This window comes from Sarcophilus harrisii, chromosome 6 (assembly GCF_902635505.1).
Source record: "Sarcophilus harrisii chromosome 6, mSarHar1.11, whole genome shotgun sequence".
NCBI classification, from domain to species: domain Eukaryota; kingdom Metazoa; phylum Chordata; class Mammalia; order Dasyuromorphia; family Dasyuridae; genus Sarcophilus; species Sarcophilus harrisii.
The window spans coordinates 189,978,144-190,004,411 of record NC_045431.1 but is presented as its reverse complement, the minus strand read 5'-3'; the positions used below and the strand labels follow the sequence as shown (position 1 = coordinate 190,004,411).

The 26,268-nt window shown below is 38.2% G+C and overlaps 1 protein-coding gene across 3 annotated transcripts in view; it reads left to right on the top strand.

The window, feature by feature from the left end:
- Nucleotides 1-3,896, top strand: part of MAEA (macrophage erythroblast attacher) — a 142,797-nt gene extending 138,901 nt beyond the window's left edge. For all 3 annotated transcript variants that reach the window (XM_012552408.3, XM_003773451.4, XM_031943995.1), the window contains 2 exons: nt 2,212-2,407; nt 2,721-3,896. In XM_012552408.3, the coding sequence (XP_012407862.1) occupies nt 2,212-2,407; nt 2,721-2,816 (292 nt within the window). In that variant the 3' untranslated portion in view covers nt 2,817-3,896. The remainder of the gene's footprint in view (nt 1-2,211; nt 2,408-2,720) is intronic.
- The last annotated feature ends 22,372 nt before the right edge of the window (nt 3,897-26,268 follow it).

The window sequence follows — 26,268 nt, the reverse complement described above, 5'->3', positions numbered from 1 at the left end:
AAGCAAATAAGAATAATAGTCATGGGGATTGTATATAAAGATAAAATGAGGTGAGATTCTAAAGGACTCCAGAGTGCTATGTAAATGCTAGCCACTATTGTTATGACTATATAAGTAATGATTATTTCCCATTTCCTAGAACTCATTGGTTTACCAAGAACTTTCTTTACAATCACCCTGTAATACATAAGGATGAATATTATTTCTGCCCTCATTTTAAAGACAAGAAAACAGACACAGAGAGGTTAAAATTTGCCCATAGTCATCAGCTAAGTATTAGGTCTGGGTCTTCTGACTCCACAGCTAATTCTTTAAGACTTTTTAAGTTTTTACTTAGTTATTTATTGAAGGCCAAAATAAATTTTTTTTTAAGGAGCCAAGTAATTGAAACAAAGTTCTTCTCATTTTAATTATCCATAGAATTTATTCTTGTTGTCTTCAGTTTTTATTTGTAGAAAGCACCCAGATCATAAACTATTTAGACTGACATGCCTAAGGGATATGATCATGGGCAGGGCATTTAGCAAGTCATTGGAGGCTCATTTTCTCTCATATATAAAATCAGGCAACATAGTGAAGTCAAAAAAAAAAAAAAAAAAAAAAAAAGATCGACTTCAGTCAGAATACATGGATTCTAATTCTGCCTCTGACTCATTACTTGTGTAACCTTGGGTAAGTGACTTAACCACCTAAATCTCATACAGTTGAGGGACTTTGACCAGCTGACCTGTGAAGCCCCTTTTAGTTCTAGATCATTATCTAATAATATTACTTGTACTGCCTGCTTATAATAGCACCTATCTCCCAGAATTCTTGCTTAACAGTATGGTTTACTAGATGATCTTCAAAATACTGCAGCCATCTTAATTATCAACCTTTTCAAACCTAGTTAAGCTGATTCTTCTGTAGCATATACAAAATGCATTCTTGGGTCAGTAATCCATGACTAAAACTTCCTGAGCGTCTGTTGGGGTGGGAGCCCTCAAGGATGGAAGGTCACTTCACATGATCTTGCTTCTGGGAAATGGTTCTGTCATCCTCATCATCACAACTGACATTTCTATAGTACTCTTATAAACATGCAGTCCTTAGATCAAAGGAGATTACCCACATTTCTGTTTTATAAAGGAGACCTCATAAAGGACCATAGAGAGGTCAGTTATTTGTCCAGGTTCACAAACTAATAATAAATGTTGAAGGCAAAATTAGGGGCCTGAAACAGGCCCTTAAATCCAGATCATCTCTTTGTAGATTGGTATACTGCCAGTCATTTATGTTGCTTTCAGTTGTGGGGAGGCAAGGGGGAGGAGGTAGGCAAAGGGAAAGGCAAGATTGTTTTTTTATTCAGGCTCTTCGAATTAATTTTATTTTATCTGTTCACATCAGTGTCAGTCAAAAGATGAACATTTATTTAGTGCTTTCAAGAAATGCAATAAACAGTCCCTACTCTCAGGGAGCTTAGTATCTTGGGGAGATAATATGCAAACAACTATATACATATATTAGCAATATACAGGATAAATTGGAGAGAAAGCACTAGAATTAAGAAGGGATGAGAAAGTCTCTCTGGAGGTTGGGATTAGTTAGCAAAGACTTCAAGGAAGCCAGGAGACAGAGCTGTAGAGAAAGAGCATTGTGGCTATGGGGAGAAGGGGAGAGGAGATAGCCAGTGACAGTGCCTGGTTTAGAGTCCAGAACAGCCAGGAGGCCAGTGTCACTGGATCAGAGAGCATACATGTGAGGGGAGAAGTAGCTTCTTTTTGTCTCAATGCCAGTAAAAGTATACTCTATTTCCTTGTTAGACCTATTTGACAAAGGAGTATCAGAAATGTAAATATTTTTAAAGTTGATTATTGTTGTTAGCTTATTATCTATTACAATCAAGTAAATAGTACATGAAAAAAATGTTCCCTTTCCCAAAATAAAAAAAATAAGACTTAGAACCACAAAGATGGCCCCTAAGGTCAGTTGGTAAAATACCTGCATCGTACAGATAATAATTATCAAGATCCATAAGTGAACTGCCTAAGGTTTTACAGGTAATGAGTATAAAACCTGGATCTTAGGTTTTCTAATACTAAAACTAACCCACTTTCTATTGTTCTAATACTAAAACTAACCCACTTTCTATTGTGCCATTTGTTTGCCTTGTTTTTTTCTAATAATTGCAATTGTTCTTAAGCTATGACTCCTTGACAGTTTGTGAATCAGACAATGTTATAAAGAAGATGGAAGTTCAAAGAACCCAGACTGCCCTGTGTGTAGTAAATCATTGAACAAGCTGGCCCAGCCTTTGCCCATGGCCCATTGTGCCAACTCCCGGCTAGTCTGTAAGATTTCTGGAGACGTCATGAATGAAAACAATCCACCCATGATGTTACCAAATGGATATGTCTATGGCTACAATGTAAGTTTCTTCTCTGCATTTATCCAGTGTTCTGTTGCTCCAAAGCATGGAATATCACTATGTCTGCATATGTAGGAAGAGATTATAAAGTTAAGGTTTTCTAGTTTCCTTTGTTTTTCCATTAACTTTATTTTTGGAGTTGCCTGTCAACCAAATTATAAGAATAATTCTAGACATTTGGTTCTTTTGAGATGAGACAAGTAAATGTTTTGTGGCAGATTCAGAGGAGAGAGAGAAGAATGATTTCTGAATTGTGGAGTACTATCTTACTTTGATTTGCCTGCATTCATTTATGATTGATCTTGTTTTTCAGTCCTTGCTTTCCATTCGTCAAGATGACAAAGTCGTGTGCCCAAGAACCAAAGAAGTTTTCAACTTCTCACAAGCTGAGAAAGTATACATCATGTAGATCCCCGTGGCCCCAGGATGGAGGGCCAGTGCTGGCTGGAATGGGACACAGCGTAGGGGGTGGCCTGCCTCCTTAGGCATGGCCTTGTGTGGCGAAGAAGCATAATGTGCCATCTTGAGGATCAGACCTGTTGGTGGCAATGTTGTTTCTTGCGACCAAAGATCAATGAGCAACAATAACTACTCTTAGAAAGAGAGGAAATATGACTTAATAAGTTTGTACTTGAAAACAACATTTTGATTGGTAGGATTTTGTAACATAAGTCACAAATTTGATGCTTCTGAAAAGTACTTAAATCTTTCAAAAATAAATTTTCTTTTAAGGATGACTTAAACACTGAGGGACCTTCAGACCCACTTAAAAATGTGACTCCATTCTTTTCCCCATTTGTTTTTCCAATTATCCTCCCTTTTTGCTAATGATCATACATGGAAAAACAAGGGGGTTTCTCCATGAGAGCTTCTTGCGTAATCTGCTGTGGATCCTGTAGGAAAGTGATAATAGTGCTGAGTTTAAGACATTGCACTTCCAGGGATGTGATGATCATGAGATGATGACTTCATCTTAGAATCGAGCAGAAGTTGTTTGTTCCAACAGAAGCTTAAAGATGCTGCCAAAATACCAAGAAAAATAGCATGGCAAGCAAACCAAATTGCTTGTTTTTATAGACTCTTCCAGTTTGCCCTCCTCGTGTGAAAGTCTTTCTAAAGTTCTTAGTTATATGCATAGGGGTTAATATCAAATCATTAGTGCTACTGCCTTATTTCTTGCTTTGAGAATGTATTCACATGAAAATCAGCTAGTGTTGGACAGTTTCTGAAGAGGCCTTGCAGGATGGTAACATAAGTATAGGGTCTAAATATTATTCATTGCAGAAACTAATAGTTCAGCTTCAACAATTACTGATGACTTTTCCAAACCAACCAACCAACCAACCAACCATTGTAGCTTAAACAAAACCATATTGTAGAGGTTTGTATTTAGCGCTTATTTTTGCATGTTGATGTTGATTAGCTAATAAAAAAATTGTAAATGTAAAACATGTTAATAAAAATTGTTTTCCATTTCTTACTTATACAAAAGCATTGTATTTCTGACCTCATATGAATTCATTCCACATGATTCCTCTTCCTGTGCATCCCACCACTCCAATCCTCTGCTTTCAGCAGTTTTGTTTTTGTTTTTGTTTTTGTTTTTTTACTGTTTTCCTTTTTCTCAGAAGATTAAGCAAAGTGAATGAGTGAAGAAAGCATGAACTTGATAAGTGCCAATATGCTAATCTCTAGCGATACTAAGAGAAAAAATAAGAGCCCCTACTTTCCAAGAGCTTATATTTTTTCATATATGTTATTTCCCCTTCATATCTGATTTATACACAATGCAGACATAAGCATGTTCCAGTGGAATTATGTAATATTATAATAGGAGAGGCAATACATGAAATATTTCAGCTGCAAATCAAATGGAAAAGACCAGTGCTACTTAGCTTGCAGGGACTAATGTTAATGTGTCTTCCTTAATATTATTTAATTCCATTGTGCCCAATGTTCTTTGTTTCAGGGGCCTGTAGTGTCCCTGAAGGAAGAGGCTGTTTAATATGGTGGTGCTAGTTTGACTTGCTTCCTCTTGCTTCACCTTAGGCTGCTTCTGCCAGTTTAGCTTGCCTGCACTTTGTGTGGCAGTTGGTTGGTAGTTGGTGAGAATGGCTGACCCCTTGTTCACAAGTTGCTTCCCCTGTCAATGGCTGTGAGGGCTGGGTTGGAAACTGTAAGGCTGATCTAGGAGTTACTGCCACTGCTTTTATTCCTTGGTGGCATTTGGTCAGCAGTTGTGGCTGGTGGTGATGAGAAATATGGGCCCCTTGTCCTTTGATTCCTTATCAAGCACTCTTTCCTCTACACCAGGCTGCATCTCTGGAAGAGTAGTATCATGGACACAAAGGAAGATAGTCTCAGAGAGGAAGGTCAGTGGTCAGTTCTGTGAAATGCATTGTCTTGACAGGAAGGGCGATGACTGAAAAAAGGTCATTTAATAAGGAGGTCCTTGGTATCCTGAAAACTATTTCTGAATGATGAGAGTGGGAAATATTGCAAAAGATTGACATGGAAGGAAAAATGTTTGAAGAACTTAGATTGTGGAAGGTTGGAGATCTGTGGATTGCAGTAGGATGCAGTAAAAGGGTCAAGAGCAGATTATTCTAGAATAAGGAGAACTAAACGTGCTTGTGAGCAAATAGGAAGAAACCCACAGAGAGGAAGGATTTGAAGATGCAAGAGAGGAGATGATTGATGGAAGTATGAAAAAAAGGGCAGGAGAGGAAGGGAGAAGGGTTAGCTGTGGCCAAGAGTAAGGTCACCACTTCCTTAGGTAAAAATACTAGTTTTGTAGCTGGGAGAAGATGAGGAAGCTCACAATAACTGTCCTCAGTCTCACTGCTCTGAATTGGTAGGCTAGGAAAAGCAAGTACAGCAGAATCAGATTACTGGGTTTTTGATTTTTTTAATAGTTCAGCAGTCTGGAATAAATTCAAAATTCTCTTTTATTGTACTTCACTATCAATATGCAGGAAAATATAAGGGAGCAAACGGGAAAATGTTTAGAAAAATGTTGCTTATTGCTATCCACTGTTTCAAGTACGTAAACCAAGAGCTGTGCTTGACAATGTAGGACAGTTTGTAATTTGCTTATCGATTTGTACAGATAAAGCAGGCCCTCTCTGACTAATGGATCTTTTAGATCTAGAAACTTTAGAATGAAAAATAATTTTTGTTAAATTTTAAGGTTTAATAAAGCATTTATAACCTCTTTATTTCTCACAACTGTCTGAAATAGGTGGTATTACATACCCCATTTTATAAATAAGGAAATTGATGCTCAAGGAACAAGTGAAGTGATTTTCCTAAGTCACGGCTAAGAAGTGACTGGTGACCAAGGTTCTCCTGATTCCCAAATTTAGGATTCTTGAGTATTCTTCTACATCTATGAAAGTCTTGAATATAAGCCTCCAAGCAGGTTGTTCTAAAACCATGTGACTTTCCTCACTGCTTCTCTACTCCCATCCTCCACCTCCCACCTCCAAGATTTCCCAGTATTCCTCTTAAGTATAAAAGTGCAGCAGTGAGTACCATTCCCTTCCCTGTTCTATAAGGGGCAATGGTCAAGATCCCAAACTTTAGATAGCAGTACCAGTTGGGATCAAGGGATGGGTGGGGCTGAGTTTGAGAGTTCTGAACTCTGATATCTGGTGTTTAAACAATGAGGGGATAGGAAAGATGAGATTTCTGCTCAAGTCACATCTTGTAATAATGTTTTATTTTGAGAGCAACTTTTGGGAAGTTCATTGGCAACCTAGCTCATCTCCAATCAGGAAGGTGGAGGCAAGTAGGAGCCATAGAATATTTTTAGGATTGGTATTTTAACCACAGAGATGTGTCTGCAACTCATCTTAGTTCAACCCCTTTGAGAGAAAGGAGGCCCAGAGACAGAACATAATCTGTGCAAGGTCACACAAAGTGGTAGAGCTAAGTTTCCTATTGAGAAATTGATTCCAGTGATCCTCACATCAAGCAACTGGGCTTCCAAAAAGTCTCATTTTTATAAAGGAAATCTTTACACTAGATTTGTTTTTCTTGGGTCTTAGAAAACAAGGCTAGGATGAACACATAGGGAAGATGAGCGTTTGAGCTCACAACTGGAGATGCCAAAAATTAAGCAGACTGCCTTGATATGGGCTCACTGTCCCTGGAGGAATTTAACCAGCAGCTCAGTGTCTGCTTGTGGGCAATGTTGTGGATAAGATATTGAATGCTTTTTGGATGAGCGTTGGGCTAGCCCTTTTAGTGTCATTCCAACTTGAGAATACATGACTAAACATGGGGGTCAGAGGACAAGAGGAGGTACATGGAAAGTATTTTAAGCTCTCTAAAGAATTCTACACCTTCCTCTTGCAGTCTTGTTCATATTGTTAATTTGCACTCTATAAAGAAGAGGTTTGCCAAAGAAAGGTGAACTTCAGCAAAGCCCTGTTTGAACTAACACTTAATCTGAATCCACAGGGTCCCAATTAATGAATTTTTCCTCTGCTTTGCCAAGAATTAGCACCAGAGCAATCGGAAGGAGCTCAAGAATATAGTCAGGCCTTTTGTCTTAATGAAGCCTGCCCATGAACGCTAATGAGAGATCCCGTTGTGATTCTGTAAGGACACAACATCCATTTCATCTAGCCTGGAGATAATGGAGAGCTTCTCCTAGAGTACCATCTCCTGGCTGATAAGATGCACTACAATTTCAGCCCTTTTGAAACTGCTTTCCTGCCTTAAAACCAATTCACGTTCAACCAGCAAGAGGCAGGTTCTGCGCTCAGAGAGCACAGAACCTGTACTGAACCCTGGGAAGGACCACAAGCCGGTCCCTCCCCACAAGAAACTCAAGGACCAGTTGGGGAATCTAGGCCCGGAACTCTCCCTTCTCATCTCCACTTCCTCCAAGTACTGTGTTGTGGTCCCCCATAAGACTGACACCTTTGAAAGCAGAGAGGGTGGTTTTGGGGGGGTTGGGGGCTTTTTTTGAATGATACACAATGAGTGCATCAGAAGTTCAAAATTAGAAATAAGGGGGAAGCTTTTTGGATAGGCAGTATGGCATAGTATTGCTGAGCTTCACAAGCATGTCACTTAATTGTCCTGTCTGTAAAACGGGAATAACATTACCTAAAGTATTTATACTATAGTATAATATATGGGTTTGAGACCCAAATGAAATCATACATATGGAGCCAATTGCAGTATGTATTAGCCATTTTTGGAGGAAGTAGCTTTCAGGAATTAATTAGGACAAGGGGGGGTAATTAGTGGGCTGCATTGTTTCTAAAGCACAAGACTCAAAAAAGTAAATGGATTTTTAATGGTACCCTTTTGGAAGTGGTAGACTTTTAACCTAGACTATACCTGATTTAACATACTTATAACTGATCTGTGGATACAAGGAAATGTGTCTTTGGACATGGCACTAAAGTCTTCCAGATAATGAAATATGTTTATCACAGAAAAGTCAGTGGCAGGCAAAGAAGTTGGATCACTGTTTTTAGCATAGTCATTTTACCCAAGAATAATATTCCCAGGTTTGTGTCAAAGCAAGGACCCCCATGCTTCAAGATCAATTAAATTGCTACTTTTTCCCCATGAAATCAGTCCTCTTTTCCAAGATGCATCCCCAGATGAAAGTGACCCTCCGTCCTCAAATTTTTCCTAACACTTTGCCTGGACCTCTCCTTTGTATTTATCTCACTTTTCTTTGAACTTATTTCACTTCGCTTTGTATCATAATTGTATTTTTCTCCCAATCTGTCTGTCTTTGAATCCCTGCCTCTAAGGCCAGGATTACCATTACACAGGTAATAAATGCTTGTTGAAATTGAAATTCCAAGCACATTGAAGTTTATGTCTCCCATAAACTAACTAAATGATCTCCAAAGTTCTTTCCAGCAGTCCTATTCTGTAGTTTGTCAAAATTCCTCTTGGCCTGTTTGCCACCCTTATCCTTGTCAAAACCAGGATGACAGGTGAGATGAGATGTGGGAGGCGAGACCTCCCATGGTGCTCACCCCCAAGAGCCTCCTGCAGATCAGATATTCCCAAGATAATCAACTCAGCCAGATCATAAGACTCAGCTGATGTAACAGGTTAAATTTGTCTCCAATGATAACTGATTCAAATCTAGCCCCGAAATAAATTCTTAGTTCTTTAAAGCTGCTTAAGAAGTAATAAAAAAAAAAAAGGCATTAAGTGATTGAATAAATGCATGCTATGACCCATCATTTTTCCTCATTTTGTGTTTGAATGTAGAACCAAAATGGGAGGAAAGAGTAGATGGTTGGGAAGGATTCATATTTCTATAACATCCAAAGTTTTACAAAGCATTTTCTTCCCAGTCACATAGTATAGGTATGCTCATCCCCATTTTACAAATCGGTACACAGGTACAGGGAAGGGAAGTGATGTGTACACAAGATAGTGAATATGGGCAGAAGCTAGCATAATTCTTGGAGGACCTCAACCCCATTTTGATGTCAAATTTTCCTCCACAATCCAAGCAAGGTGGGAATAGGCACATATTGGCAAAGGGGATTGGTCCATGACTTCTGTCTATCCCACTAATATATGAAAAATTTGATTCAAAATCACAATCTAGACCCTCTTAATGCTACACTCCAATCCTAGCAAAAAAGGGCACTGAACTTGGAGTCAAAGGAATCAGAATATTTGCTTTTGGTCCCTGATTTTGCCAGTAGCTTGCTGTGTAATCTTGATCAATACCTCTTTCTGAGCCTCAGTTTTCCCCTCTGTAAAACTAGGAAAGTATGATGAATTACAGATTTAATTTCTCAGGTTTCTTGCTACTTGAACATACTATGTCATGCATTCTGATGTCTCCTCTTACTCTGACATTCTACATTCTGAAATTCTTAGCTCTGATATTCTACTTCAAAGGTTCCTGACAGATCTGACTTTCAATGCTCTAAGGTCTCTTCCATCACTGACACTTTGCATACATCCCTGCTGTAATTCTGTAACAATCTATAATTTCAAATTTATATTTTGCATTAGTCTGCCATGGCTTAAGAGAGAGACACAAAACTGCCCTTGGCTCAACAAGGTCATGGGAATAGTGGAAGACTATAATTAGGCATCTTAGAAACCAGCTAATTGTATGTTGAAGATCCCCAAATCCCTCTTTAAAGTTCCCCCCCCCCGGTCACTGAACAAATCCAGCTGCCAGAGAGTTCTTCCCCTGAAGTGTAGAGCAGCAGATGTTTGAGTGGTGACCCTGGCCAAAGGTTGGGGGGGGGGGGTGAGAGGGGACCTTGCACCCCCATGAAGAAGATGAACATTCCTGTGGAAACCCTCCACTTTAACTAGTACAGTGTGGCCTTCCCTTAGCCTAGAATTCTACAGTGCCAGAAGCTTTATTACTCAGACATTGTAACAGGAGCTTTCCTTTCTACTGAGGGGCCACCCACAGAGAAAACAGATTACTGTGGACAGAGACATCCCCATTTCAATCTTCAGCCAGTTTATTAAGTCTCCAAACTGAAAGACTACTGAGTCACCGAATCTCAACAAAATTCTTAATAATTTTTTGTTTTTTTCTTAATTACATGTAAAAACAATTTTCAGTCATTTTTTAATAACTTTTGAGTTCCAAGTTCCTTCTCCACCTTGTGTTGAGAAGCCTAGTACTTTGATATAGGTTATATCTGTGCCATCATGCAAAATATATATGTCAAGTTGTGAAGGAAAACAGATTTTAAAAAATCAGAAAAATAAACACTTTTAAAAGTATACTTCAATCTGCATTCAGATTCTATTAGTTCTTTCTCTGGAAGTGATCACATTCTAACTCACAAGTCCTTCAAAATTGTCTTAGATTATTGTATTGCTGAGAATAGCTGGTAATTCACAGTTAATCATCGTACTGGATTACCATTATTCTGTATAATGTCCTTGTTCTGCTCATTGCACTTTGCATCAGTTCATGTAAATCTTCCCAGTCAACAAATATTTTTTAAGAGTATATTCTGAGCACAGAATTAGAATTAGAGAGAAGCAAAGACTTGATCCTTGCCTCCACTGAGTTCATAATCATGTAGGGGGAGATAAAATACTAATATACAAGAACACTCAGATTCTAGGTTCAAATTCTATCACCAACATTTTATCTGTGACCTAGAACAAAACCCTTCCTGGTCCTCAAATTCCTTATCTGGAAAATGGGAGAGTTGGATTAAATGTCTTTTCTGCCCTCCTCAAGTACTCTTATGAATTTTTACTTGGGGCTAAGTAACCTATTCTTACACAAGTCCTTTTTTTTCTCGTGCTCTGGGATGGTGTTATCTCTTCCCAGGGACATGCTTAGAAATAGGATTTTCCCTGTGTGGAAAACAAAAGATGATTTATGATTTCTTCTTTGTGAAAATATTGAGGAAGTGTGGGCAGCTAGGGGATACAATGGATAGAGTGCTAGGTCTGAATTTAGGAAAACTCAAGTTCAAATCAGACCTCGGGCACGTGACTCTGGGCAAGGCACTCTGCCTCAGTTTTCTCATTTATAAGATGACCTGGAGAAGAAAATGACAAAGTACTCCAGTATCTTCACCAAGTAAACCCAAATGGGTTTTGAAACAACTCCAATATGATATACTAAGAAGAATACTGACCCAGGAACAGAAGACGACTCAAATCCCAACATATATACTTGCATGTTGTTAATTATGTTAATTGTTAATTATTGTGCTTATTAATTCCATGATTTTGGAGTTATACATTCTTTCTTAGGCTGAGTTTTCTCATCTGTAAAATCGTTTCTGAAGCTTCTTCTGGCTCCATTAGTTCCTTCTCCCCTATTAGTTCCTTCTCTCACTATTTCTGGTTTCTACCTATAGACCCTCTTTTCAGGAGAAAATATAAGGAAACTCCTGGTTCAAAAAGACACGGCTAACAGATGAATGTGTTCATGGAGCCTCCTGATATGGCTCTTCCTCAGGGACACCATCACCAAAGACTTGAATGGGGGCAAGAAGAAGGGAAAGAGACGCAAACACAAGTCTTATTTGGCCATTTCCTGAAAACATTTTACTAAACATTTATGGCATTCCCAGTCCTGCCCTGGGGAGATGCACAGCTTAGCTATGACAAATGTAATAGGAAGAAAATACATACACGAACATTATTTTAACATGTAATCACATACAGTACTAATGACTCACATTTCTTTTTTTTATTAAAGCTTTTTATTTTCAAAACATGCATGGATAATTTTTCAACATTAACCCTTGCAAAACCTTGTATTCCAATTCCCCCCTGCCCTCCCTTCTACCCCCTCCCCTAGATCCAATATATGTTAAACATGGTAAAAAAAATATATATTAAATCCAATATATGCATACATATTTATACAATTATCTTGATGCACAAGAAAAATAAAAAAGAAAACAAAATGCAAGCAAACAAAATGCAAGCAAACAAAAGCAAAAAGAGTGAAAATGCTATGTTGTGGTCCACACTCAGTCCCCACAGGCCTCTCTCTGGGTGTAGATGGCTCTCTCCATCACAAGACCATTGGAACTGATCTGAATCACCTCATTGTTGAAAAAGAGCCACATCTGCCAGAACTGATCATTGTATAATCTTCTTGTTGCCATATATAATGATCTCCTGGTTCCGTTCATTTCACTTAGCATCAGTGATGATTCACATTTCTATAGTTCTTTTAAGACTTGCAAACCCTCTGATATAGAGAATGTAATTCCTATGATACAGGAAAACAAGAGAGATCAGATCTCTTGCCTAGGGTCACATAGCTAACTTGAAGCAGAACTGGGTCTGCCTCTTAGGTTTTTTACCTCCTAAATTCCCTTCCATCTGATTGTTTTTTGTGCATAAATGTGCAAAGTTCTATATGAGATCTGAAGAAGGAAATGTCATTCCAGGATGGAGAAATCTAGGAGGGCCTCCTGGAAGAGATGACATTTGAATCCCAAAAGATAAGTTCAAAGCACAGAATCCCAAAATTGAAAGGGACTCCAAGCAGTCATTTAGTTCAACCATAAATGGCAAAGAATCCCCTCTAACAACATACAATTGGTTATTTCCTCTTCAAGACATCCAATGAGAAATATCTTCCCCAATTGCATAGTTTCCAACATTCATTTTTCTAAGATTTTGAGTTTCAAGTTTTTTTCTTCCCTTCTTCCATTACCTCCCCCCTCCCCAAGACACCAAGCAATCTGATATAGATTATACATTTGTCATCATTTTAACATTTCCATTTTAGTCATGTGAAAGAAAAAAGGGAAAAATCATGAGAAAGAAAAAACAAAAAAAAGTGAAAATAGTATGCTCTATCTCCATAATTCATTCTTTGGATGCTGATGGCATTTTCCATCCCAAATCTATTTGGAATCATCTTGGATCACTGTATTGCTGAGAAGAGCTAATCATAGGTGATCATCATGCAATCTTAATGTTGCTGTGTACAATATTCTCCTGGTTCTGCTCACCTCACAGCATCAGTTCATATAAGTCTCTTCCCGCTTTTCTGAAATCAGCCTGCTCATTATTTCTTATAGAATAATAGTATTCTATTTCATTCATATACCACAACTTATTCAATCATTCCCTAATTGATGGGCATCCCCTCAGAAATTATTTTTTAAGTCACATGTAGAACTTTATGTTCTTCCTTATTAAAATTAATCATTTTAGCCTGTTGAGATCTTTCTGGATCTACTTCAACCATCCAAAGTTTCAGCTCTCCATCACAGGCTTGTGACACATGAAAATTTAGCACATACATCTCCCAAGACCCCTACAAATCATCAATAAAAATCTTGAAAGCAACTCTACCAAAGACATCCCTAGAGATCCCCACTAGAGAGCTTCCCTCAAGCTGATATTTCCACATCAATGGCCACTCTGCATTCAGTCATTTAACCAATTCTGAGTTTACTTAACTGTACCATCATGTGGGTCACAACTTGACATGCTGTCCAAATGAAAGGCTTTGTCACATTTTTTTGCTGACACCTAGGTAAGCACTCCACCAGGCAGACACACAGTCTGTTTGTTGCTGAGCCCCCACCTCCAGCCTTTCCAGCTTGGTATACTGGGGCATCCAGAGGAGTTCAGTAGAAGGGGTAGCTACTAGTAAGTAGAATGTGTTTCTAATTTCACAAATACTGAATGTCACTGTCAAGATCCAGCTTCAGTCTAAAGTAAAAATGTTTGTTCTTTACCATAGAATGGTCCACAGAATTCTCTTGAGCTTAAGATGTCATGACTGCATTGCACAAATCTATTCCTTGTCATCTGTGAGCCTTAGCTAAAGCTTGACCCCATCACAAACACATTTTCTTTTAATCCAAAACTCTCATTTTGCCAAATTACATTCAACACAAGGGAGGGGTTATATAGGTCTTCCTGAGGAAAGAACACAGCTTGTTAACTCACCTTTATTTTTACTTCTTTCTGGTTGAATGACCTTTGATAATTTCTATTCAAATAATTGCTCAGCTCTAGTAAGATTTTCCCCCGGTCGATTTCCAACAAGTTCTAAAGGGCTGGGGACTTGCTGCTAACCCCAACCCTCTCCTTAATGGCCATAAGTCATGTCTCTTAGCTGAGTTGGGCCACTTCATACCCAAATAGTTTAAAAGCAGAGAGGGAACAGACAAATTCCTGGGTAATGACAAGTCTTGAAGGAAAGTCCTCTTTAAGTTAAGAAGTTTCAAATGTTGAACTTTTTCATCAAGGAATACTCCAAGAGGATGTAATACCCAGTATATTACACACCACAGACACATATATACACTACTTCAGTGGTGTCCAAATTGAATAGAAACAGGATTGCCAAATCCATATATATATATATATATAGAGAGAGAGAGAGAGAGAGAGAGAGAGAGAGAGAGAGAGAGAATATAGAATAGAATATATTTATATACACACACACACACACACACACACACACATATATATATACTCTCTATATATATATATACCCTATATATATGGGTATGATTTAGCAATCCTGTTTCTATTCAATTTGGACACCACTGAAGTAGATTGAAAGAAATCAGATCAAAAGAACAATATGCTCGATGACTGCCACAAAGTGAGGAAGGGCAACAACACTTAAGAGGTGACAAAAATCAGATCCAGCACAATGGACACTATTTGTAGCTTACTACTGAAGTTAAGGCACCAATTAGTCCAAAATCATGTATTAAGTGCCAACTATTTTCCAGGAACTGTTCTAGGTTCCAGGGATAATAAAAACCAAAGAGAAAACCATCTCTGTTCTCAAGGAAGGTTGAAATGGGAAATAAAAAAAGTACATATAGAAGGATATACATCCTTCCTTTCTGTTAATAATTGATAAATCAGAATAGTGGAAAGTGATGAGCCATACTAGCCCAATCTTGCCTTTAGGTGGCTTTGTTTAACTTTTCAGACAATGTACTTTTTAGGAGTGTTTCTCTGGTTATTTTCAGGAAAATGTCCATTGATTCAAAGAAAAGGGCATCATAGGTTGATAGATTTAATATTTAAAGGGACTTCAAGCACCGTTTACGTCAATCTATTTTACAGATGACAAAACTGAGGTCATACAGGTAGAGTAGTAAGTGACAGAGGAAGGATTTGAACTTGGTCTTCTGGTTCCTACACCCATTCCTCTTTCTTCAAGGACATATCCTCTATTAAGGCATGGAGAGCCTTAGTGGAAGATAAATGCACACTGTTGAAACCATGCATCTCATGAAGTGTTGAAATAATCTACCTTATTCTCCGCACTCTCTTTCCTGTTGTTCTTTCCCTGGCTTTTCTTGTTTTCGCTATTAATTAAGCATGCTAAATGTCTCCCATTTAAAGGTCTCCACATAGCACCTTTTTCTTAAAGGGCTCAGGGGATAAATAAATATCAGAAATCTCTTTTAACTCCAGGTCTGGTCTTTGAGGAGAACATTAAATGACAAATGATCATTAGCAAGCAAACGATAATGACTATATTCAGTGTTCATAACCCTGGGAGAGAAAATTGTGAAAAGGAGAGCAGGGTGTAGGGAGTAGAAGGTAAGACATAAGTTCTGGGCAGTGGAACAGTCTTCACTCACCCAACTAGGGAAGCTGTGGGGATACCTACCTGAAAGCTCCTTCCCAGGCTTTGTTTCCTGTAGAAACAGGGGTTTGGGAGAGAGTGGAACTGGAGCTAGGACTGATCAGAGAGCTGCACAATTGAGATTTATTTACTGTTGAGCCTTCTGGGCCAAAGATGCTTCTTGGGGGAACCCCTTAAGTCTATGGAACAGATATTAAAATGGCCCTCGTAGCTGGCCTTTAGGCAACCTGTGGCTCACTATAAAGGGAATTTTGGGAGGAGAGTGGGAACATGGTGCTGAACACTTTACAAAAGTTCAAGCATTGTGGGAAGGGAGACTATTCAATTTAGTTCAACAAATCTTTATTAATACAGTGCTTGGGATTGGGAAAGATCAAGAGTTTAGATAGATACTGCTTTGATGAGACTTTTGATTTAATATGGAAGAAATGTTTAATTCACATGTAGTATGCACCAAGGCTTACAAAACATTTTTTCCCACAATAGTCCTTTGAGACGTAGTGAAGGAATTATTAATATTCCCATTTTTAGATGAGTAAACTGAAACTCAGAGAAATTAAGTGATTTGTCTAAGGTCACACAACTAGTAAGTATCTGACATTGTAGTTTAACCCAGGTTTTTTTAACTTCAAATTCAATACTCTAACCAATTCACACAAGGCAAGTTCCTGTGTGATGGTCAGAAAAATCAATACAAAGACACTCTCAAGGGTCTTTCATAAAAACTTTAGAATTGTTTGCATGACATGGGAGACACAGGCACAAGACCAGTCAACATGGAATACTATCATTAGAGAATTCAACAGAATTGAATTATCCTAGAAGAGACATGAGATGCACAAAGTTAGAGGATCCACTCCACATGTTCATATGGCCTATTTGTGCCCAACAAAATTTGTGCGCTATAGCAAAGCATTCCAAGCTTGAACTGGAAGTGCCGGACACACTTTAATTTGACTAACAGTGAAGAACAACCAATCAATATTGTGTGATACCCTCTTAAGAGAACAGAATATATATATATATATATATATATATATATATATATATATATATATACACACGAACATATGGGGCATCCCCTCTTGAGATCTACTTCCCCTAACTTGCACTCATGGGTTGCCCTAAAAGGCAGGTTCTTCTCCCAGTGCCCATGGCTTAGTATGCATGTCAATACTCTAAAAAGTATAGGTATTCACAAGTATCTACTAGTGAGTTTTATGGGAACTCTGGAACAGCTTATTCTTAGGCATTGCTAAGACTCCCATCCATAACTCAGTTATTCCCAGACTGGCCTGTTTGCATGGGAAAAATAAGAAGCTAAAACTCTTAATCAACCTCAGTTGTCTCAATAATGTGAGACTGAAACCCATAAATTGCATTTTCATTCTCTGAGATTGTCTAAAAGCATCTTTAAAGATTGTCACAATAACCTTTGACATCTTGATTGGCACATCTTTAGACCAGGTCTGGGACCTGGTCAGCCTGGTGGATTCTACCTGGCTCCTCCTTGATCTGCCTTTATATTCTCCTCCTCCCCCCTCTGAACTATGAAAATCTTCCCTTTCCAAAAACACGTCACAATGTCATCTTTGGATTTTGTCTGTGACTTTTTCTCATGAACAAAAATACCTTTTGGCAAAGAGAATGAATGTCTTTGTGATTTCATCACACACACCTTGCACTTTGCACCTCCACTTTCAAACTAGGAATTGCTCTCTGGACCCTCATCAAGTTTCTTCCTTATCAGTCAGCCAGTGGACACAGCTAGCTAAAAGCAAAGGCATTTACTGAGAAGGCATAGCAAGAACCAGAACTATAAAATATTATCACCAACCACCTGGGACACACTTATTTTCAAATCTATATAACATCTATGGCAACAATATGCATAAATTAAGGCTATAATGGTGAAGGGAAGCGCATTTTTAGGGAACACATGAAGCAAAGGCAACCATTCCTCTGGTATAACAGGATCACAATGTCCTTTCCTCATAGAGTTTTCTCCTTTGGATAGGTTATTTTTACCAAGTAGAATGCTTAAATGAGCTTAACAGGTTCTGTTCCTTTTCCCATACTGTCATTTGCCAGAGTTCTCCTCCGAATCCATGATCAGCTCTCTTCCATTATTAGGATCAAGCTCCTTGAAGTTTCTTCCTTTTTGCCTCTGTGTCTGCATCCATTTCACTCTTTACTTTAACCCATTGCTTCTATGTGCACATATCTGATTACAGAGTATGTTTTTCTTCTACCTGCTGTATAGTTTGTTTTTTGCCTTTTTTACATTTTGCATTTAATGCAAGTTCCCTTAGTAATATTTCTCCCACACACACCCCATTCCCCATTCCAAACTCTCAGAATATTCAATTTCCCAGGTTTGAGGATATTGGTTTGAGTCAACAGATCTTCATCTCTCTGTCAATATGACATATAAATATATCAGTAAAAGGCACTGGGGAAAAAAAAACAAACAAAAAACAGAGGACATTAAATTAAATGGCAGCTAGATGAGGCAGTGGATAGAGAGCACTGGACTTGGAGTCAGGAGGACCTGAGTTCAAATCCGACCTTTCACATTTAACACTTCCTAGTTGATCCTGGACAAGTCCACAACCCCAATTGCCTTGCCTTCCCCCCCCCCCAATAAAATAAATTAAATAGCCTCACTTTTTTTCACACCCACAATTTTGAAGTCTCTACATCCATACTTTGGTCTTTGGATGGACATCCAGTAGTGCCTGTCTGCCTGGTTTAAATGCTAAATTCAAGGATTAAGTAGAGCACTGTGCTTTGAAAGGAGAAAATACTTGTTCTTAACTTCTTGAACTAGTCTTCTCAACAGACAGAAATTGGAATTTTTGGGTCCCTCTGCATGTGTCAGCTACTTGGTTGAGGGACACATACATTCTGTAAATAGCCATGAACACAGAGGAAGTGAGTAAACCAAAGAGCCAAAACACACTCCTCAAAAAGACATGGAGCTTCTGCAATGCAATATTCCTGAAATGAATCCCTTCTTTACCTCTCTCTATTCTTTTAAGATATAATTTAGATATCACCTTCTGGATGAAACTTTTCTTTCCTGATCCCCACATCATTGCCACCAATTCTCCCAAAGTCTTTAACTATTTTTTGTAGATGTATGTGTGTGCTTATTAACTTTTGCTATATATTTGCATTCATTTGTTGTTTCCCCATTGAAATATAAGCTCATTAACAGAATCTGTTTTGTATGACTTTACCTGTATAATAGGTATCACACTGCTTATCTTCTCAATGGGTGGGGAGGATGGATGAAGAGAATTCAGAACTCAAAATCTTTTTAAATGACTATTAAAAATAAATACATAATTAATCACTTAAAAAAGAGAGTAGGGTTTATTTCATTCCTTGTATTTGTATTCCCAGGATCTAGCACAGGACCTGTCACATAATACATATTGAAGAAATACTTGTCAATTTATTGACTGGCGAATTGAACTATGGTTTTTTTTTTAATTTAATAGCCTTTTATTTACAGGATATATACATGGGTAACTTTACATCATTAACAATTGCCAAACCTCTTGTTCCAATTTTTCACCTCTTACCCCCCCACCCCCTCCCCTAAATGGCAGGATGACCAGTAGATGTTAAATATATTAAAATATAACTTAGATACACAATAAGTATACATGACCAAAACATTATTTTGCTGTACAAAAAGAATCAGACTCTGAATTATTGTACAATTAGCTTGTGAAGGAAATCAAAGATGCAGGTGTGCATAAATATAGGGATTAGAATTCAATGTAATGGTTTTAGTCATCTCCCAGGTTCTTTTCTGGGTATAGTTAGTTCAGTTCATTACTGCTCCATTAAAATGATTTGGTTGATCTGTTTGCTGGGATGGCCTGATCCATCAGAACTGGTCATCATCTAGTATTGTTGTTAGTATATAATGATCTCCTGGTCCTGCTCATTTACTCAGCATCCAGTTCATGTAAGTCTCTCAGGCCTTTCTGAAATATCCTGTTGGTCATTTCTTACCAGAACAGTAATATTCCATAATTTTCTTATACCACAATTTATTCAGCCATTCTCCAACTGATGGACATCCATTCAGTTTCCAGTTTCTACCACTACAAAGGGCTGCCACAAACATTCGTGCACATACAGGTCCCTTTCCCTTCTTTATAATCTCTTTGGGATATAATCCCAGTAGTAACCTCTGGATCAAAGGGTATGCAGGTTTGATAACTTTTTGAGCATAGATCCAAACCACTCTCAGAATGGTTGGATTGTTCACAACTCCACCAACAATGAATCAATGTCCCGGTTTTCCCACATCCCTCAACAATCATCATTATTTTTTCCTGTCATCTTAGCCAATCTGACAGGTGTGTGAGTGTATCTTAGAGTTGCCTTAATTTGCATTTCTCTGATTAATAATGACTTGGAGCATCTTTTCATATGACTAGAAATGGTTTCAATTTCTTCATCTGAGAATTGTCTGTTCATATCCTTTGACCATTTTTCAATTGGAGAAATGGCTTGATTTTTTATAAATTAGGTTAAATTCTCTATATATTTTAAATGAGGTCTTTATCAGAACGTTTGATTGTAAAAATATTTTCCCAGCTTATTGCTTCCCTTCTAATCTTGTCTGCATTAGTATTATTTGTACAAAACCTTTTCAGTTGGTATAATCGAATTTTCTATTTTGTGATCAGTAATGATCTCTAGTTCTGCTTTGGTCATAAGACCTTCCCCTTCCACAGGTCTGAGAGGTAAACTATCCTATGTTCCTCTAATTTATTAATAATTTCATTCTTTATGCCTAGGTCATGAACCCATTTTGACCTTATCTTGGTGTACGGCGTTAAGTATGGATCAATGCCTAGTTTCTGCCATATTAGTTTCCAATTTTCCCAGCAATTTTTATCCAACAGTAAGTTCTTATCCCAAAAGCTGGGATCTTTGGGTTTGTCAAAGACTAAGGTTGCTGTATTTGTTGACTGTTTTATCCCTTGAACCTAATCTATTCCACTGATCAACTAATCTATTCCTTAGCCAATACCAAATAGTTTTGGTAACTGCTGCTCTATAATATAATTTTAGATCTGGTACAGCTAAGCCACCATCATTTGATTTTTTTTTCATTAATTCCCTTGAAATTCTTGACCTTTTGTTTTTCCATATGAACTTTGTTGTTATTTTTTCTAGGTCATTAAAATAGTTTTTTGGGAGTCTGATTGGTATAGCGCTAAATAAATAGATTAGTTTAGGTAATATTGTCATCTTTATTATATTTGCTCGCCCTATCCCAATTGAACTATGATTTAATGTCTTCTTTAAAAAAAAAGAAAAGAAAAGAAAAGAAACCCAGAGAGGGAAGAGGGGCTTGCCCAGAACTACACATTAATTAGTGACAGATCTAGAACCTGAAATAAAGGCTCCTGCCATTGGCGGTTTTCTCTTACCCTGTGCCGTCGCCCCTGTCCCCTCCACATTCTCCCTCCCTGCCTGCAGCTAATCAAGAAAAGTCCTGTTTGGGGTCTCGGTTCAATGTTCCTTTCCATCTTATTTGGCATAATTTTACCATATGAATTCATGAGCTCCTAACTCTGAGTACATAAAATCCATTCGTTTGCACGCTCGGTTGCAACTGTATCCCAGCAATGATGAAGACTTTATATACGTGAAATTCATAACTGATGTTCAAAGGCCGCGGCAGCTGAAGATGTCTGAGCCGTGCAGTCAGAAAGGTAGGAATCCGGGGCACGGGCTGCCACTCATGCAGGGCCATCTGGGGCGCTGAAGCAGCACTACGTGCCCAGGCCCGCACTCTGCGCAGTGGGCAAGTTGGAAGAGGAGCCAACCCAAGGTCTTCATGATTAGCAGAATATTTCTCTGCAGGCGTGTGGTAAGCAAAACCATGCTGCCACCTGCAGGAAGGTTTCTACGTGCAGCCCGCCTAACCCCCCAAGAAGTGAGACATGGCATCCCTGCCCTCCTTTCCAGGAATTCCACCCCCCATATTCCTTTCCTTCTCCTCTTCTTCCTCTTTCTTCTCCTTTTCCTCCTCTTCCTCCTCCTCTTCCACTTCCTTCTCCTCCTCCTTTCTCCTCTTCCTTCTTTTCTTCCTCTTCCTCCTCCTCCTCCTCTTTCTCCTTTTCCTTCCCCCTCCTTCTCCTCTTCCTCCTTCCCCTCATCTTCCCTCTCTTCTTTTTCCTTCTCCTCCTTCTCCTTTCTTTCTTTTCCTCTTCCTCTTTTTCCTCCTCCTCTTCTGCCTCCTCTTTTTCCTTTTCCTTCCCCCTCTTTCTCCTCTTCCACCCTCCCCTCCTCTTTTCTCTCTTACTTCTCCTTTTCCCCCTCCTCCTTCTCCTTTTCTTTCTTTTCCTCTTCCTCTTCTTTCTCTTTCTTCTCCTCCCTTCTCTTCCTCCTTCTCTTTTTCCTCCTCTTCCTCTTTCTCCTCCCCCTTTTCTTCCTCCTTCTCCTCCTCTTCTTGCCTTCCTCCTCCTCCTCCTCTTCCTTCTCTAATTCCTTCTTCTCTCCCCTCCTCTCCTCCTCTTTTTCCTCTTCTCTTCATTCGTTTTACTTCTCCTCTTCCTCTTCTCCCTCCTCCTTCTCTTCCTCTTTTTCGTTCTCCTCCTCCTCTTCCTCTTCCTTCTCTTCCTCTTCCTTCTCTTCCTCTTCATCCCTCTCATCTTCCTCTTCCTCCTACTTCTCTTCTTCCTCCTTTTTTCTCCTCCTCCTATTACCCAAATCCACTGCTTCCTTGTCTTTCCTACCTTTACCCTTTCATCAGTTCTTTTCTCTCTTCCTCATGAATACTTGATGCTTCTTTTCTCCTTTCTACCCTCACCATTGTGGGGACCGAGTTAACACCCTGGATACTTTAGAATCAGCCAGAGTCAGGATAAGCAAAAATCCTTGGTCTTTATTCTTGGTCAAAATGAGAGGAATGGGCACAGGAATCTCCTCTTCCTCTCTCCCCAGGAGTCATACTTGCTTGTCCTACTCTACCCTCTAATCCCTCCTCCAAATCTCTCTATACACCAACAGATCAAGCCAGCACCGAATAGTGGGAAGGGCCATTTTCCAAGTATATGCTTATAGAGTATTGTCCAATCGGTAATTAACCTTAAATGCTCGGTTTTCTGGACCTCAGTGCATGAACTCAAGAGTTTCAGCCCTTTACACACCATGACCTGTAAGTTACATTTGTTTTAACCTACAGGTAATTAAATTCTCATTTGAGAAAATAATCAGTAAATAGAAATTTCACATTCAACAAGCCAGATGGAAAGTAGAATTATTCATTTAAAGATGCTTTTCAGTTTCAGTTTGTTCAATAAATAGGAACCCAGATTCTTTTAATAAAATGCAATTTTTAATAGTATTTTTAAAACTCTGCCCTCTTGTTTTAACTTTTTGTTTACAAACCAAAAAGTGTTCTTTCTTGGTTTGTTTAATCTGCCCAGGATGATACAGAGGAGTGGTTGTAGTGGTAGGAGATGGAGCGATTCTTCAAAGACTTTAAAAAGACAGTAGTCACAAGAGGCAATTAGGCAGCACAGTGGTTAGTTCAAAACCTATCTCAGGTACTTACTAGATATGTGATCCTGGATTATTGTTTTTGTGCACCCTTTAGATCCTTTTCTTCCATTGCACATTCTCCTGTTTTGTTTCTTTATAATCCTAATAATATTTAATTTTGTCATTTAAAAATAGATGGTTTCCCCAGTTGATAAATGGTCAAAGGATATGAAAAGGCAGTTTTCAGACAAAGAAATCGAAGTTACTTATTGCCATGAAAAAATGCTCCAAATAACTATTGATTAAAGAAATGAAAATTAAAGCAAGTTGAGGTGTTCATACCCATCAAATTGACTAATATGAAAGAGAAAATGATAAATTCTGGAGGAGATGTGGGAAAACTGGGATACTGATGTAGTGTTGGTGGAGTTGTGAACTGATTTTAATTAAGCTGAAATCTATTCTCTGAACATTTCTTTAGCTGCTGCAATCAAATCTGATTTATGTAACTCCATTACAATCTTTTTTTAGATTTAAAAATTATATATTTATTTTTTAACATTCTTTTCTTTTTAAATTTTGAGTTCCAAATGTTCTCCTTCCTTTAAACAGTCTTTACCACCCACTGAGAAAGCAAGCAATGTATCAATTATGTAAAATCATGCAAAACATTTCCATATTAGCCATTTTTTAAAGCAAGAAAAATAAAGTGAAATAATTATACTTTAATTTGCACTCAGAATCTATCAGTTTTTTCTCTGGAGATGGATGCATTTTTCATCATGAGTCCTTTGGAACTCTTTTGAATCATTATATTGATCAGAATAATCAAGTCTTTCACAACTGATCATCATTACAGCAGAGTGTATACAATAATCTTTTGGTTCTCACTTCACTTTGCATTAGTCTATTCACATCCTCTGACCACTTATCAATTGGAGAGTAACTTGTGTTTTTATAAATTTGTGTCAATTTTCTATATATTTTAGAAATAGGCCTTTATCAGAGCCCTTGGATGTTAAGTTTTTCCCCCAGTTTACTGCTTCCTTTCTAGTGTTGGCTGCATTCATTTTGTTTGTACAAAAACTTTAATTTAATATAATCAAAGTTATCCATTTTTCATTTCATAATATTCTCTAGGTTTTTTTTTTTGGTCATAAATTCAATAATTCTTAAATTATTTCTCCTGGGTGTATTTTCCAGGTCATTTTTTCCAATGAGATATTCCACATTTTCTTCTCTGTTTTGATTCTTTTGATTTTGTTTTATTGTTCCACTTGCCCAATTCTAATTTTAAAGGAATTATTTTCATCGATGATATTTATATTTCCTTTTCCATATAACTAATTCTGCCTTTTAGGAGTTCTTTTTAGTGAATTTTTGGGCCTCTCTTACCATTTGGCCAATTCTTTTTTTAATGTATCATTTTCTTTTACCAAGTTAATTATCTTTCCATAATTTTCTTGCATCACTCTTCTTTTCCTAGCTTCTTTTATGTTACCATTTTCAGAGCTAGTTCTAGGGTCTGCAAGTTTTTGGTGCTTTCAAGAGAGTGTAATCCTGGAAGAGGTATAGCCACTGCTCTCTGGGGATACACTTTGGTCTTTACCAAGAAGGGTCCCTGCTTCCCTGCAGCTGAAAGTGCTAGTACTCTTCTATACTTTGGAAATGTGACCAGGGCCCCTGCTCCCTTGTAACTGGTCATGTATTCCTTTCTGCCCCAAAACTCTCTATGGACAATAGAGTTGCCAATCAGCATCAGCTTTAGCACCACTGCCAGCAAAGAGTGCCATATAATCTCTTTTTGACCTGTTGCTTAACACCATTAGAGTTTCTGGGCTGAGAGCTAATCTGATGCTGTTGTTGAGGCTGCTTTTTCACACTATGTGTGGGCTCCAGATATTCTAGTATCACAGTCTTTCCCTGCAGCAGAATGAGATATTAGATGTGGAAATATGGACAGGTCACATTCCACTACCTATCTCATATGGTTTTGTGAGGAAAGCATTTTGCAAACCTTGAGGTGGCACAGGCTCTGGACCTAGAATCAGGAAGACCTGAGTTCAAATCTGCCCTCAGTTACTTACTAGCTGAGGGATTCCGGGAAAATTCCTTAATTTCTGTTCACCTCTGTTTCTTCATTTGTAATACTGTAAAACTCCCTCAACTCAAAATATAAAGCCCTACATTGCAGAGTTGTAATTCAGATAATATATATAAAAATTGTTTAGCATAATTCCTGACACACAGCAGACATTATATAAATGCTTAAACCCTTTCTTTCCCTTCCACCTAGAAAAAATTTGGAATGGTATTGTTAACCTGTAGCTTCTTTTTGTATTAAAAGATCAATGGTTTCTTGTATCATGTGTGTGCAGGAAGTCACACATACTGTAGAACATTGTTAGAATTTTATTTGCTTTCGTCTATATAGCCTACAGTGCAAGCTTTCAACTGCATTTCAGATGACATGATTTTTTTTTTCTGGGAATTCAAAGCTAGAAAAACTAAGCAGCTGCACATCTTAAAAATTTCCCAAATCTTGGAAGCCATGGGAATATTGCCTCCTCCAGCTAGATCTTCCATATGATGCCCTGTAAACTTTGAAATAGATTCTCCCCTGCTGTCTTTGACAAATCCAATCAAAGATGTGTTCTCAAAAGTTCTTTGCTATCATTTCTGATAAAATTGTAATGTTTCAGCATGGTTTCATCTGGGAGACGGCATTTATCTCTGCCACTTCGGGTTGACTTTGGGAGATGGGGACAAGGCATTTCCTAATGAGGGATGGTGACGGTCTTGATGAATGTTCTGAGACAGGATTCTTCCCTATGCTGTTGGCATCATGCTGTTAGAAATGGAATTAGCAGCTGGGACTTGAAACACAGCATTTAAAGAAGAATGAGGAGGCACATGGTGGGTGTGCAGAAGCTGTCATTTATGGGTAAGAAGTGGCTTTAAAAGACATAGCATCAGAGATTTGGAGTTGAAAGGGATCTTACAAGTTGTCTACTTTAAATCCCTTTGCTTTACAGATGTAGGATTAAAATACTTGTCCAGAGTCTAATAGCTAAGTGGCAGAATCAGCCTTTGGACCCACGTTCCCCTACTCAAAAAGCAGCATTCTTTTTATGTACCAGGGTTGCCTCCCTGTATCTTTGAAGATATGTCTGAGTTAAGTTCATCAGTCAACTAGCATAGATTAAGTCCCTACTCTATGCATGTCTCAGTAGAAATGGAAATGTATTGATCATGT